The 16,646-nt window shown below is 37.4% G+C and overlaps 2 protein-coding genes across 2 annotated transcripts; one reads left to right on the forward strand and one right to left on the reverse strand.

Annotated features, from left to right (window-relative positions):
* The first annotated feature begins 10,077 nt into the window (after positions 1 to 10,077).
* LOC104116018 (protein EARLY FLOWERING 4-like) lies at positions 10,078 to 10,901 on the forward strand. Its single transcript, XM_009626786.4, has one exon. It carries the CDS (start codon positions 10,196 to 10,198, stop codon positions 10,652 to 10,654), a length of 459 nt encoding a protein of 152 aa, XP_009625081.1. The 5' UTR covers positions 10,078 to 10,195; the 3' UTR covers positions 10,655 to 10,901.
* Positions 10,902 to 11,077: 176 nt separating this feature from the next.
* On the reverse strand, positions 11,078 to 16,333 carry LOC104116017 (peptidyl-prolyl cis-trans isomerase CYP19-4-like). Its single transcript, XM_009626785.4, has 8 exons — positions 16,092 to 16,333; positions 15,932 to 15,994; positions 15,726 to 15,801; positions 13,902 to 13,949; positions 13,776 to 13,799; positions 11,887 to 12,069; positions 11,659 to 11,734; positions 11,078 to 11,488 (listed from the first exon to the last, which is right to left on the reverse strand). The coding sequence occupies exons 1-8, from the start codon at positions 16,170 to 16,172 to the stop codon at positions 11,353 to 11,355; spliced, it is 687 nt and encodes a 228-aa protein (XP_009625080.1). The 5' UTR covers positions 16,173 to 16,333; the 3' UTR covers positions 11,078 to 11,352.
* Positions 16,334 to 16,646: the final 313 nt, after the last annotated feature.

The raw sequence follows: 16,646 nt of genomic DNA on the forward strand, positions 1-16,646 counted from the left end.
TAGGGCAGATTTAACGGTTGAATTGTTATTTGGAGGCTGGGAACTTGTTGAGGGGGGCTGACCAACCCCAAAAGGAGGTTGGTCGCCGACCGTTGTGGCCATACGAGTGAGATCGTCGTCGATCGCCTATCCAGTAGTTAAAATCACCAGAGACATTTCTAGAGTATTGTTTGGTTTGCTCGGTATTGTTGTGTCTTGTTTGAGGTAAGCATATTATCTAAACTTGGTTGAGGCACTAGTTGCCTGAATTATTTATGATAGCTACATGCTATGGGTGCGCACATGTGTGGGGTTTGAGCCATGTGCTAACACCGGGGGTATTTATCCATACTCGGGTGGTGCTTAGGCTATGATAAGCCTAGAATTGACTATTAAACTCTAAGCTATGGTGCTTCTCATATTTGTAACATTTTGTGAACTATTTGAGCCATGTTTGAGGCTACATAAAGGTTTAATCCATAAATGAACTTGATAAATGCTATTCTATAACGAAATTGCCAATTTGAGCTATGATAGCACACTTTGCACGTGCCTACACTTTAGCATGTCATTTATACCAGTCCAGGAGGATGAGATTTGTTATTCATTCATCGCATACATTTATTTTTGTTTATTTGCTTCGGTGTGATATTATTGGACTGGATGCCTGTGACCACGTGTCACAAACCAGAATTCTCACCCTCGGTACCGTGATAGCGCCTAACATTTCACTTGCTAGGCAAGCCAACGTTAGAATAAGTTTTAGCCATTTTTAGCAAAACAAATTAGTTGATAGCAATTAAACTGAATAAATCGAAATAGAACTGAAATAAAGTGAGAAATACCATAAAAAACCGCAATATCTAGATACAATCTCAGAACTGGAGTCACAAGTGCACGAGCGACAAGAATAATACAGATAATAATCTGAATGAAAGTAAAACTGACTGAAATACAATAACCGCTAGGATAAGGTAGAAGGGGACTTCAGGGCTACGAATGCCGAGCAGCTATACCTCAAGTCTCCAATCTAGCAATCAATCCGACCAATCTACTGACCGCCGCTAGGAGCGACTCCAAAATCTGCACAAGAAGTGTAGAGTGTAGTATGAGTACAACCGACCCCATGTACTCTGTAAGTGCCGAGCCTAACCTCGACGAAGTGGTGATGAGGCTAAGGAGGGTCACTTACAATAACCTGTACGCAGCATAATAATAATAATAATAATAATAATAATAATAATAACAGGAAAGAAACGCGGGGAAAGTAAGGTAGTTAACTTATGAAAATAAACTCAATCCTCGAAATCAGTAAAACCAGAAACACCATCACTCAGAATCTCATATGAAAGCATCGAAAGCTAACACAGTACAACAATGAATACAAAACACACAATCCATTGCGGCGCGCAACCCAATCCAACTGTACAAACACAATCCTCCCTTATTTCACCTGTTGCGGTGTGCAACCCGATCTCACCGTACAGACACAATCCTCCCTTATTTCACCACATCAATATCAATCATAACATGTAAAATCTATTGCGGCGCGCAATCCGATCCCACCATATAATCAGAATCAATGTCACATTCCTCCCTTCTTTCACCATATCAAAATCACATATAAAATTCGTTGCGGCGTGCAACCCGATCCCGCCATATCAATATCAATTCTCCCTTATTCCACCCGTTGCGGCGTGCAACCCGATCCATAAATAAAAATCAATAAAAGTATTCAACTCAACAACTCAAATCACCAGAATTCCTACGATTAACGAATATGAAAGCAAAACCATAAAGAAATCTCGTACCAAATCAAGAAATGCTATAATTAATACTAAACAATAAGACAAGCCAAATACATGATAATTAAATTGTACAAGTAAGACAATTTAGGTAAGTAGCAATTAATCGTGAAAGCATGGAAGAAACTAGCATTTTAATACGAGAATAATAAATGACAAGTAGTAAGCTAAGGCATAGGAAACAATTAAAGCATGTAACAATTAAGACATGGAATAAAATGATTAATGGAATACGGGAAATCATGGAAACAATTACTTTGACGGCGTGAATTCACTCGTCACCTCACATATATGCCGCTACACATGTAATTCACATAACACATAGCTCAAGGGTTCATATTCCCTCAAATAAAGGTTAGACCCAATATTTACCTTGCTCCGCAAGCAAATCAAAGCTCAACCGGGCCTTTCCTCTAAAATCTGAATCCAAACCAACATAATCTAACCAACATCGACTCAATAACATGAAGTAATGCTAGGAAAATCAATTACGATACATAAAGTTAAGATCTAACATAATCTAGCCAATCCCGAGCCGCTTGGTCAAAACCCGAGATTCCGATCAAAATTCATTTACCCATTCACCCCCCGAGTCCGATTATGTAATTAGTTTCGAAATCCGACCTCAATTCGAGGTCTAAATCCCAAATTTTCAAAAATTCTTAATTCTACCCAAATCCATAATTTCTACCATGAAAATCTTAAATTTGATATTGAAAACTTATGAAATGTAATGGGTAATTGAAAAGAAGTAGATTAAAGTCACTTACCAATGAATTTAGGAAACAAATCTCTTGGAAAAATCACCTCTAAGGTGTTTAGGGTTGAGAGTTTGAATGAAATGGCATAAATTTCGTTTTCCCCCTCTTTTACCAACTATGGATGTCGCAATTGTGATATCTTGTTGGCAATTGCGAACATCGCAAATGTGAGAAAGAGGTCTCAAATGCGAACCCTTCTCAGAAAGTCAATCATCGCAAATGTGATATTTTTGTCGCAAATGCGGACCATTCCTTCGCATATGCGAAGGTAGCCCAGGACACACTGAGTCGCAAATGCGACTCTGCCTTCGCAAAAAAGGCAGCTGCAAGTTCGCAAATGCGAAAATTTACCTCGCCAATGCGAGACTCCCCCAATCTAGCCCATGCTCGCAAATGTGAAGCCTTGTTCGTAAATGCGAGCCAGATCTCGAAAATGCGAGATCTGCAGTAGAGCACCAACAACAGTAAAGGCATCAGTTATACTTCTAAGTTCAAAATCATCTGTAGCCTATCCGAAACTCACCCGAGCCCCTCGGGCTCCAAACCAAACATGCACACAAGTGTAAAAATATCATATGAACTCGCTCGCTCGATCAAAATACCAAAATAATACCTAGAACTACGAATCGGACACTAAAACGAATGAAATTCTCAATGCAACTTAAGAACATGCAATTTCTTATCCGGATGTCCGAATCACGTCAAATCAACTATGTTTTGCACAAAATTTTGAAGACAAGTCATAAATACTATAATGAACTCATACCAAGTTCCGAAACCAAAATTCGAATCCGGTAGCAATAAAGTCAACTTATGATCAAACTTAGGAATTTTTTAAACTATTAAATTACTAGTTTTCAACAAATTATGTTAAATCAAGTTAGGGACTTCCGAATTCGATTTCGGGCATACACCCAAGTCCCAAATCACGATATGGATCCACTGGGACCGTCAAAATACTTATCCGGTCCGTTTACATAAAACGTTGACCGTAGTTAACTCAAATAAGTTTTAAGGCATGATTTTACATTTTCATCAATTTTCTCATAAAAACTTTCGGAAAAAGGACTCAGATTGCGCACGCAAATCGAGAAAGGCTAAACGGAGCTATTCGAGGTATTGGAACACAGAAATGAAGGGTAAAACTATAAATGATCTATCAGGCCATCACATTCTCCACCTCTAAAAAACGTTCGTCGTCGAACGGACATAAAAGGTACCTGAACTGGTGAAAAGGTGTGAATATCTACTCTCCATGTGTGACTCAGACTCCCACATGGTTGCCTCGATCGGCTGACCTCTCCACTGCACTCGAACTGACGGATAACTATTAGACCTCAACTGCCGGACCTACCGGACTAGAATAGCCACTGGCTTCTCCTCCTTATCCAATTGGATTGAGATGAAATCTAACACATGGGACAGATTACCGTGATACTTCCGGAGCATGGACACATGGAACACCGAATGGACTTTTGATAAACTAGGTGGCAATTGGAGCATGTAGGCCACCTCACCCACTCTCTCAAGAATCTCAAATGGTCTGATATACCTAGGACTCAGCTTGCCCTTCTTTCCGAACCTCATCACACCCTTCATGGGTGAAACTTGGAGCAATACCCTCTCTCCAACCATGAATGCAACATCACAAAATCTATGATCGGCATAACTCTCCTGCCTAGGCTGAGCGGTGCGAGGTCAAACCTGAATAATATTGACCTTATCCAAGGCATCTTGTACCAAATCTGTACCTAAAAATCGAGCCTCCCCCGACTCAAACCATCCAGCTGGCGAACGACATTGCCTCTTATATAATGCCTCATAGGGAGCCATCTGAATGCTCGACTGGTAGCTGTTGTTGTAGGGAAACTCCACAAGCGACAAGAATTGATCCCAAGAATCCCCAAAATCCATGACGCAAGCGCGAATCATATCCTCCAATATCTAAATAGTGCGCTCAGGCTGCCCGTCCGTCTAGGGATGAATAACTGAAACTACACCATGTGCCTAAATCATGTTGTACGGCCCTCTAGAAGTGCAAGGTGAATTGCGCACCTCGATCAGAAATGATAGACACGGGCACGCCGTGAAGAAGGACGATCTTGCGGATGAAGATCTCAGCTAATCACTCTGAATAATAAGTAACTGTCATTCGAATGAAATGTGCTGACTTGGTCAACCTATCCATAATGACTCATACCGCATCGAATTTCTTCTGAGTCCGTGGGAGTTCAACAACAAAATTCATAGTGATATGCTCTCACTTCCACTTAGGAATCTCTAGCCTCTGAAGCAAACCACCAGGCCTCTGATCCTCGTACTTTACTTCCTGACAATTTAGACACCGAGCTACATATGCAACTATATTCTTCATCATCCTCCTCCACCAATAATGCTACTACAAGTCTTGATACATCTCGGCGGCACCCGGATGAATAAAATACCAGGAACTATGGGCCTCCTCAAGAATCAACTCACGAAACCCATCCACATTGGGCAAACAATTACGACCCAGCATCCTCAAAACCCCATCATCTCCAACAGTAATCTACTTTGCACCAACATGCTGCACCGTGTCCTTAAGGACAAGCAAATGGGGATTATCATACTAATACTCTTTGATGCGCTCATACCGTGTCCTTGTACATACAGTTATATTTAAATTTCGGGAAGTTCGGAGTTGATTTGGAAGGAAACTTCTCAATTCGGAAGCTTTAAGTTGAAAGAGTTGACCAAGGTTTGACTTTTAAGTAAATAACCTCGGAATTAGGATTTGAATGTTCCAATAGATTCGTATGATGATTTTGGACTTGAGCGTATGCTCGGGTTAAGTATCGGATGATCCGAGAGCATTTTTCCACTTATTATGGAAAGTTGGCATTTTTTAGGCTTTAGAATTTCTTAAGTTTGATTTGAAGTGGACCTTGGAATAGGTTGTATTGTGATTTGTGACTTGTACGTAAAATTTGGCGTCATTTCGGAATGTTTACGTGTGATTCGGACGCGTTAGGCGAAGGATGAAGGTCTGAAAGTTAAGAGAGTTTAAGAAATTGAGTTTGATCTTTAATTCTTGGTTTTAATGTTGTAATTTGTGTTCCGAGCCTTCGGACAAGTTTGCATAGGGTATATAAACTTGTTATAATGATTGAACGAGGTTCCTAGGACCTCAGGTGAGTTTTGGGGTGGTTTCGGACCACTTTTAGGACTTTTGGAACTGTTGATAACTAGTGTCAAGGGTGTGAAATGCAATCGCAGAGGTTTGGGACACGATCGCGAAAAGCAAAGTGTTGTTCCAGGCCTTGTGAATCGCGATCGGGGAAGGAAGGCCGCGATCGCGTAGAAGGAATTTCTATTGTTAGTGGTCTGATTTCGGGAGCTTATATCTTGCAATTTGTAAGGAATTTGGGTATGATCCAAAAATGAAAATTGTAGTCCTTTGATTTTTAGTTTTCAAAAAATTAAACCGTTTGTCATTTGGAATAATGTATGAGAAGTTATGACCATTATAGTGAAGGGTGTTTGTGAAGAAGAAAACGCAATTTCTACATTGCGATCGCGGGGTTTTGGCCGCGATCGCGATGAAGGAAACATTGCTTGATCTTTTGTTAACCGCGATCACGTGGCTAATGACCGCGATCGCAAAGGAGGCCTGGCAGGTGTATTAAACATCTAATTTCTGGATTTTGAGCTCATTTCTTCACTTTTAAGTTCTTGGAGAACATGTGGTGCGATTTGGGGTGATTCTTAAAGATCACTTTCGCCATATATAATGAGGTAAGTTATTCCCACTTATTATAAGATAAATACATGGGTTATATATGGATTTTATGGAATTTGATAGAAATTTTGGAATTTTTAGAAGAAAACCTAGAAATGATATTTTTGGATTTTGACCATGAAATCAGGAATAAATTATATATTTGAGTTCATGGTGCTATGGGAAATATTTATCTTCAGAAATTTTTAGAATCCGGGCACGTGAGCCTGGGGGTTGATTTGTTGACTTTTCGAACGGAGTTGAGAATTATTATAAATTGATTAATTAAGAGTTTTTGGGTATATTTTGATTGGTTTGCACGTTGTTTGACTAGTTTCGGATCTATGGGCATCGGTTTGAGGTGTTATATAGGTGTTGGAGCCGGGTATCAGATTTCAGAGCGAGGAGAAAATTATCCAAACTTTGTGAGGAAGTCTCATGTCTAACTTTGTGAGGGGAAAATTACCTCATAGGTGATGTATTTGTTATGTGCTACTTGTTGTTGGGGCTACGTACGCACGAGGTGACGAGATTCCATACGTAGTTAAAATCATGCTTATGTCCGGGTAAACTTAGGGCTATATCGTGCGATATTTGTATTACATGAACCACTTGTTAGTTTAATTATCCAAACTTGTAAATGTAATTTGATTAGAGATCATGTTAGGTCGGATCTCGATACCTTGGGTTGTTTGATGGGATATCCGATTACTGGTAACATTTATGCTTACTTTATGTCTCTATCTTGTATTGCAAACACGTGGTTCGTAATTCAATAAGTTTCTTCTTTTTCTGTGGATCGGGCCGAACACCTCGACAGTATATTGAGATGCATCTCTGGTTCGCGCTAGTCGACCCTTGGCAGTGTACACACCACTCTGGATCGGGTTGTATGACCTCGGCATAATCGTGCACAATATCGCTAGGAGTTTGAGTATTCATGAGATTTTTCTTGGATTGAGACCTGGCATTTATATGATATTCCTTATCTATTGGAGATAGTACTTGATATTTCTTATCTATTGAGATAGTATATGAGATTTTGAGAAATTCACATTGTCACAAATGTTGGAGGATTTTTGCTAGTTATAGTCCTTACTTCATTATTGTTTTTGTGTTTCATATTCATTTATAATTTAATACATGTTGATTTATTGGATCACTAGTAAGTGTCAATGTCGACCCCTCGTCACTACTTCTCTATGGTTAGGCTAGACATTTATTGCGCACGCGTTGATTTACGTACTCATCCTACACTTCTGCACTTATTGTGCAGGTATATTTTTTGGTGGTCATTTGGGCGTAAAGGTGCAGCTATTGCAAGAACTTTACTGTGAGTTGCATCCCATGTTTTGATCTACAGCATACAGAGTCTCCTTCATATTCAGTTATGTTATCCTGTCTATTTTACATTTCAGACAGATGTTGTATTGGTAATGTATTTCTTAGTAGTTGCTCATGCACTTATGACACCGGATTTTGGGATATTCTAGTTGATGTTAATAGTTTTGCTTTAATATTATCACCTTTTTATTTTATATCTTACTAATATTGTATGTATCAGTGATTTCAAATGCATTAAATTCTTTATTTAATAAAACTTGTGATTTCAAAAATAATAAAATGAATAATTATTTAGATGGTTCATTGTTGGCTTGTCTAACGGCGACGTTGGGTGCCATCACGGCCTATAGTGGATTTTGAGGCATGATATTAAAATTCAGACAATATTATTGAGAAAAATAGATAAATTTAAAATAAAAAATATTTCAAGAGCAATAAAATATATATCTTCTATTATATTACAAAAAGAAAGTACCATGCAAAAATATTAACAAAGTAATATGCTAATAGAAACTTCTATTAACAATGCAATAATACTAAATATTGGATAATATAATTAAAAAAAATACCGAACAAAAAAGTTACTCGATGCCTATATAAGTCCCTTTAATATAATAGAGATTTTATTCATTAAAATTCAGACAATATTATTGAGAACAATAGAATAAAATTTAAAGTAAATATTATTTCAAGAGTATAAAATATATATCTTCTATTATATTATAAAAAGAAAGTAGCAGACAAAAATATCAAATAATAAAATATGCTAATACAAATTTCTATTAACAATGTAAAAATACCAAATGTTGGATAATATAATAAAGAAAAATATAGAACAAAAAAGTTATTCGATGCCTATATAAGTCTCTTTAATTTAATAGAGTTTTATTCATTAAAATTCAGATACTATTGTTGAGAACAACAGAATAAAATTTAAAATAAAAAAATATTTTAAGAGTAATAAAATATATATCTTCTCTTATATTATAAAAAGAAACCGAGAAGATAAAAATATTAAATAAAGTAATATGCTAATAAAAATATCTATTAACAATGTAATAATACTAAACATTAGATAATATAATAAAGAAAATATAGAACAAAAAAGTTATTCAATGACTATATAAGTCCATTTAATTTAATATATATTTTATTATTGGGTATATCGTATTGACAAATAAGATGACAATTGAAATTTATTAAAGCAATACGATCTAATATGTTCAAACAAGCCCGATCACAATTAATTTAGTTAAGTTTTTTTAATATTGACCGTGCATCGCGCGGGTACGACTACTAGTCGTGTAATAAAGAGAAGACATATATGTGTTGTGGAAAGTGGTTATCAATTAAAGTCCTTCAAGTTTAAAACATTCTTAGGGCTTGGTTTAAAGTAAAAATTCTTCCTCAACCATACTAACTCCAAGTCCCACAATTTCTTAAAGGCATATCCTGGACATGACCCATTTCTTTCTCTTTATGGGTTGAGCGTAGAAGCATGCTTGATCCAAAATCTTGTGTCATTTTGGGTTAGCACATACTTCACGAAGGCTCATTATCATTTGTCTAGTTGAGTTTGGTATCATCTTCCTCAAATTTGGGTGTTAAACACCAACACAATATTCTTGTCATAATTTTTATTTTTACAATACACCTAATGGTGGAAAAATAGATTAAAAAATAATTATTCATCCATGTTATCCACTAAAAATTGATCGGATAATAAATTTTTTTAAAAATTATTAAATATGGATAAGATTTATATTATCCATTTAAAAGATATATACTTAATGGATAACCAATGAATTCAACTTTGACATTTGCAAATATTCAAATTGGGGGTTTTCAAATATGGGAGACTAAAATTTTTTCAAAAAATGATCACATTCAAGAAGCCGTGAATAATATTAGTATCAATATTATTCACCGATTAGCTCATTTTTTTATCCGTATTAAAGATGGAAAGATCAAATATTTAATCTATATTTACATTACTCGTTTTGAACTATTCATATCCAATTCGATCCGCCTATTTGCCACCACCGAATACACGTTTCAAATTAAAATTGACACGCAGAAAAAGTAAAAGCACAAGAAAAGCTATGGTCAGTATAGGAAAAAGAGTACCTCTCTGGTAGATATTTCTACTTCCTTTGATTCGCAAGCAAACATTTCAAATTACGACCTTTTGCACTTTTTCATTATTTTAATGCCGTCCAATAATCCTCCATGATAAGATATTTTCGCCTCAAACTTACCCTAACTCTCTTCTTTTGCGCGTGGTCTTCAATCCTTCACCCTCTTTCTTATCTTCGTCCTTATTCACAAAATCAACGCACAACGATGTCGCGTGAAGGGGCAGTATCACATCATGGTTAGTCATCTCTGTGAGCTGCCACAAGCACACGGAAATGAGGAAGAAAATATCTAATCTGCAGAATATATGTATGCCCTTTTCAATCTACACCTCCCCAGAGAACAGAGCATAGGTATTTATGACACAAATTAGTGCTGATGTAGATTATTGTTAATCAGCAGTTGAATTCAGCATGGAAGAAACTTCAAACTTCAAACGCCGTCGTCAAACCCTAGCCAAAGCTCAATCACTTAACGTTCCAACCACCACCACTGCTTCGACTAACGACCGCCGGCGCCGGCACGGCGGTAATAGCTCTGCCGTTGAAGCGTACAACACCGAAGACGAGAACGGAGACGTCAGTGTGGAGGAAGACAACTCCGAGATGTGGAACGACTTCTCCAACAGATTCCGGCAAGTGCAATCGGTGCTGGATCGGAACAGATTGTTGATTCAGCAGGTCAACGAGAATCATCGGGCGAGAACACATAACAATATGGTGCAGAACGTGGGCCTGATTCAGGAGCTTAATGGCAACATTTCCAAGGTCGTTTCTTTTTATTCTGATCTATCCACCAATTTTTCCACCGTGTTTCATCAGGGAAACGATGCCATTGGAGATGAGAACAACAACGACCAGAGACACCTATGAAGCTTCTCTATATTTTCTATTTTTAACTTCCTTTTACTCCTAGTTCCTAGCTAGTTTGCTTATTGGATTGAAAACTTTTGGTCGAAATATCACGAATAACGCTCTCAATGTATTCTGTGTCTGCCGAGCTGCGCATTGTTTCACTACATGTTTTGGAGATGAAAAAAAGAGAACTTAGTCAATTATGTTCTACACTTGTTTGTATTAAACATTAGTAAGTTTAAGGTTTGAGCATTTATTCCCTTAACATCATCTGGTACTGTTAGTACAAGAATGATTCATCGAAGCGCTAAGCTACTTGTCTACGCTGCGCGAATCTGGTAAAATTGGCTGGCACCCTCCAGCACAATCTTGGCAGAATCACGATACCAATGCAAAAGTTTCATTCATAACAAAGTTATTCTCTGGCGATAAGAACGAAAGGAAACTTAAATATACCTCTGGTGTATATTACCAAGAATTCATTCAAAATCTTTTAAGAAATAAATATAGAAGCAAAGGTTTTATAACAATTTTCATAAAATGAGCCCGATCTATTCTAAGCAGCAGTCGTGATCCTGTTTCAAGAGAGCTGTTTTAACTTTACAAGCCGCAATAGTCCCATAACAGATTTCTTGACAGCATATGAAACTGACTTTTGCCCGAGGATAAGCATTATCAAGTATCTGAGGTGTTTTGATACATGGAAAATTGGATCACTAAGGTAGTTCACCGCTATTTGATATTATGACTTTGCTTTTTGGGGTTCCACTTCCTCTCCCTTCTGCTTCAATTTTGTACACGACATCCATCCCAGACAGCACCTTGCCGAAGACAACATGATGCCCATCCAACCTAACCATGGACGGAAGTAAACATTTTAAGAGGTAACCCAAAATTCAGTATATGCTTGACTCATATATACAGGGAACCAACAAGGAGTGCAACACAGTAAACAAATTAAGGCCAAGCAAATTAAAAGTTTAGTAGATAAGTTACACCAAAGAGAGGACTTAGTTGAATACCAGCCAGTGGTTACAGTTGTGATAAAGAATTGAGATCCATTGGTGTCCGGTCCAGCATTTGCCATTGACAGAATACCTTCTCCCAAAACAAAGGTCTATCAGTAAATGTAAACCCATTCTTGTCAAGAACACTTCCCATTATGGAAAGTGCATATAGCACCATCGAATAAAACACAAAACAAACAAAAGAAGGCAACAACTAACTACTATTGAACAATCAAATCTCACCAGGTTCAGTGTGTTTTAGATCAAAGTTTTCATCTGGAAAGCTTTCACCATATATTGATTCTCCACCTCGCCCATCACCACGAGTGAAGTCGCCTCCCTGGATCATGAAGCTTGGTATGATCCTGTGGAAAGTGCTACCTTTGTAATGGAGAGGCTTGCCAGCCTTCCCAGTTCCTTTTTCCCCTACAAGTTGAGTGATAAATGTTTGCCAGATTGGTAACTTTAGTATTAGTGTGCATAGTAGATGCTAATGCAGTAGAAAAGAGGTGAGGCTTCATCATCGTTATGCATTTATTTTTTATCTGAGGCAATTGATTAATATCTACTTTACAAGATAATGCGAGTCTAGCCATAAGACCCACTAATGTCTAGCAAGCAGTATGATCCTCCCTCTCAGGTAATGGTTTCCTTTTTTCCTCCATGTCCAGAACAGAGATTAAGGAGGGATGAAATGTTAAAAGGACCTCACAGAAACAAATACATAACAAGAAACCTTCATGCAAATGTAGATGTTTCTTGAAATAAACTAGTCAAGGAAGGAGCATTTTGGCCCTTGCATCAGCAATGACCTGTGGCAATTAGAGGTAGCTGCTTTTGGCTCCAACATACATTACAGCATGGATATTCCTTTTCAGTGTAGGATATCTCTCTTTCTACCTCAAATGTAATACAAGTATTCTTTTGTTCTTGTCCAATACACTCTAACTAGCTTTGTTATTGCTTTTATTTCACTGCTGGGTTCACTTCTAAAGTAATTACATTAGTCATGTTATCCGAGTTAATGAAATTAGTCATGTTATCCGAGTTGATGATGAGATCTCCCACCGTATTGGTGCGGGGTGAATGAAATGGAGGCTCGCATCCAGTGTTTTGTGTGATATGAAGGTGCCACCAAGACTTAAGGGTAAGTTCTACGGAGTGGTGGTTAGACCTACTATGTTGTATGGGGATGGCCAGTCAAGAACTCCCATGTTCAGAGGATGAAAGTCGCAGAATGAGGATGCTGAGATGGATGTGTGGGCATACCAGGAGAGATAAGATTAGGAACGAAGTTATTCGGGACAAAGTGGGAGTGACCCCCGTGGAGGACAACATGCGGGAGTTGAGGCTGAGATGGTTCGGGCACGTGCAGTGGAGTACAGATGCTCCTGTTAGGAGGTGTGAGAGGCTGGCCATGGCAGGTTTGATTAGACAGGACATGGCGCTACTTCAGCTCACTGAGGACATGACCCAGGATAGAAGGGTGAGGGGGTCGAGGATTAGGGTAGAAGGCTAGTAGCTAATCGAGAGTTACCCGTTCTTTTCTAGTAGTTTTAGGAGCGCTCTTGTTTTTTCCGTATTCTTTGACCTCTAGTATTTTCCTATTGTCTTGTTCGCTCCGTGTATCGTATTTTCCTGTTTGTTACTATTTGATGCTACTTTTTCTTTTGCTTGTTGTTGTTGTTCTTGTTCTTGTTCTTGTTCTTGTTGTCTTTTTCTCCCTTTTCCTTATCGCTCTTTGTCTCCATCTTCTTTCTTTCTTCTTCCTCTTTCTTCTTCATCTTCTTCCCTTTTCTCTCTTTTCGCATTTTCTTGAGCCGAGGGTATGTCGGAGACAGCCTCTTTACCTCGCCAGGTAGGGGTAAGATCTGCGTACACACTACATACTACCCTCCCCAGACCCCACTTGTGGGACTATACTAGGTATGTTGTTGCTATCCGAAAGCACAAATTTGTAAGAATTTCCAGTATGGTATCCTTATTAACTTGATGGTCAGATAAAATGTACTGTGGTGGATCTGAATCTCTCAGAAAAATGGAACTCAAATATGATACATTCTTGTTACTTTAAACGAGATATAGTAGTTAAATGCATAAATATGAAGAGGGAACAAAAGTTACTTGGCTACCCGTGCAAAGAGCTCTGAAGTTTTCTGCAGAGAAAATAATTATACAGCAAGTTCATCAATACAGTTAACAAGATTTAATGTACAATGCCAAAAGGAGACAACACAATTCAGCACAAGATGGAGTACCTGCTGTCTTCGGGACTATTTTTCCAAAGAGGCCCATGACAATACGACCTGAAAGGAAAGCAATCAATATGTAGAAGATTAAGTCAATGTTATCAAAGGCGAAAAGCGCAAAAAAGCTCTAAGGTCCATTGGGGCTTTAAGCGCAAAGCGCAAATAAAGCGTAGGCTTTAATATAAAAAGGCGCAACTAGAGAAAAAGTAAAAATATGTATATGTAGTACAAGACCAATAATTATAAGCATAAATAATAAATATACGGACAAAGAAATTAGAAAAAGAATATGATCAAGTGAAATATCAATTGTTTAGTGTCGCATTTTCAGGATCACACTCATTGGCAAGAAAAAGTATGTCTTAGAGCCTTGATGCGACACTGAAGCACTCACAAAGCGAGGCGAAGCGCTCAACATGTTTTGAGCCTCGCTTCAGCTTAAGCGCGCCTTTGACAACACTGTATTAAGTTCAGAAGTTATTACCCTCACTCAACAAAAAACCAAAAGAAATCACAAGAAACTCTTCCACCTATGATTACAACTGAAATAGATCTAGCAATCTTTAACAAACCTGCTCTAACTACAATATATTTATCTGGAATTGTATGTATTATGAACAACATGGTAAGAACCAAAAATTTAAATAATTATCAATTAGAATTATACAATATTCAAGAGTTAAGACAATAAGCAGAATGAGGCAATGTTGTCGTTAGTTGCTCAATTTAAAGTGTTAGGCATGTGGGATCTTATTCAAGCAATTAGTGACAATTTCCACCCCCACAAAGATGCAAGCTGACTGTTATACAATGATCAATAATATATGGAATGTTATGCAAGTTACCAACTCTAAGAGCATTTTTGTATTTAGATACCTTATGTATTGCTAATACATGCATTCTTATTCCACGTTATATCCCCATAAAATAATATATTGATTTCCTCATAAGCTAAACTTTGTATTAGTCATGCGAGATTATTTATGTGGCCCACCAAACACTACATTATTTTGTGCAGTGATGTTTAATCTTATGCGCCTTCTGTTACTAATATAATTTTGTGCAGGGAGTACCTTTACTAATGCAACCAACCTAACATCCTTAAATGCTAGACATGGACGTGAAGGCTAACTAAACTCCAATCTTGAAGAGGATACTGCCTCAACAATTCGAGCTCAGAGACGATGGAAACTCCATATTCCAACATCATGTAAGAGGTGAGTGAAATCGTGATGCATTTCTTATCCAGTTCCAATAAAATTCTTAAAACAGTGGCCATAACCATTTAAAAATGATAGCTCCCTCTCTCATTTCTTAAGCTTTCATTTTTCTTGTTTCTGGCTAGACACGACAAAGAGAGAAGTCGGGGTGAGAGGGCAGCTCAGTTGGTTGAGGCCGTCCGACCATCACCGTGTGGTTGAAGGATCAAATCCCATTCCCCTCGTCTTTCCAGTTTCCCCTCCCCCTTCTTAAGTAAAAACAAAGAAAAATGACAAGGAGAGATGTCCAGAGTAAAAGCATTAATATATTTAGAAGGTATGCTCCAGGGATAAAACTTCGCTTCCAATGTTCAGTAATCAAATCCATCCATGAAAAATTTTGTATGGAGCAATGTGAAATTCATTATACTAGCAAAATAGACAGAAAGAATTATCTACCATTTACTCATTTGTGACCTACGCCGAACTATTTTTATTTTGGGAATAACAAAACAGAGTAATCCAGAACTATACCTTACAGCAAACAATAAAACTTGATCAAACTAAAAGGCATCTTTTTTTTTATTTCTCTTCTATATATGGCTGTGGGACGATACATAAAAAGGAAAAATACCTGTAGGTTTTCCATTAATTTCGACATCAAAGTACACTTTATGCGTCACGTGCTCCAAATCCTCTGATGGTTTCGCCTACAACAATGATAATCACGAAATGTATGCTCATATTGTGTATTGAAAATTAAACAATTACTAATTCAAGACGCTATAGTTCAGCAAAATCAAGCCGGCAAAATGCTACTTTATAAAATCAAAATTGAACCTCATCATTCTGCTCGACTTTAATGTCTTTATCCGATGCGACTCCGGTATCACCTAACCGGTTCTGAGAATAGAATCGACATAATCAAGAACACAGGAAGTTCAAAAGGAATGTTAGGAGAAAACAGAACAAGCGAGAAAGAGAAGAATGATGAAATTACCAGAATGAAAATTAGGGTTCCGAATAAAACCAAGACCCAGATAAGAAGGTAAGGAGACAATTTGTTTCTAGGATTGGCCATTTTCTTATCCTCAACAATCTTAACAGTGCTGCTGCCAGTGAGGAATGAAGCGTTGAAATTGCAATTTGATCGCGCGATCTTACTATAAGTCAAAGTGCACCAGCTTTACCTGTGGGGTTGCAGCGACTGGCGAGTATCACCTGAAGTTTAACAACAGGCCATAGCCTGTTTGGCCAGCTTGAAAAATAACTTATTTTGAGACACTCATCTTTGAGAATGTTTTTTCAACAGTGCTTTTGAAAATAGTACTTTTGTACAGAAGCAGTTTGTGTGTGTGTTTGGCTAATTATTCTGAAAAGTATAATTTAGCAATAATTTATATTTTACCAACCTTTTCAGAAAGTGCTTTTAAGTATCAAATTACAAATAAGGACATGAATAGATTTACTTAATAGTTAATATTATAAGTAAATAAATAATCTTAAAAATTTGTTATTACATGCAATAATTAAATCTTTTTATTTTATTTAAGTA

The sequence above is a fragment of the Nicotiana tomentosiformis genome, chromosome 3, assembly GCF_000390325.3.
Source record: "Nicotiana tomentosiformis chromosome 3, ASM39032v3, whole genome shotgun sequence".
In the NCBI taxonomy this organism is placed as follows: domain Eukaryota; kingdom Viridiplantae; phylum Streptophyta; class Magnoliopsida; order Solanales; family Solanaceae; genus Nicotiana; species Nicotiana tomentosiformis.

What these genes read in the sequence shown, in the direction of transcription:
- LOC104116017 (XM_009626785.4), bottom strand. Translation starts at nt 16,172, where the DNA reads ATGGCCAATCCTAGAAACAAATTGTCTCCTTACCTTCTTATCTGGGTC. An exon ending in AAGTCGAGCAGAATGATGAG is followed by an intron (nt 15,802 to 15,931) that starts GTTCAATTTTGA and finishes TCATTGTTGTAG; the next exon opens with GCGAAACCATCAGAGGATTT. An exon ending in ACAACTGTAACCACTGGCTG is followed by an intron (nt 11,489 to 11,658) that starts GTATTCAACTAA and finishes GTCCATGGTTAG; the next exon opens with GTTGGATGGGCATCATGTTG.
- LOC104116018 (XM_009626786.4), top strand. Translation starts at nt 10,196, where the DNA reads ATGGAAGAAACTTCAAACTTCAAACGCCGTCGTCAAACCCTAGCCAAA.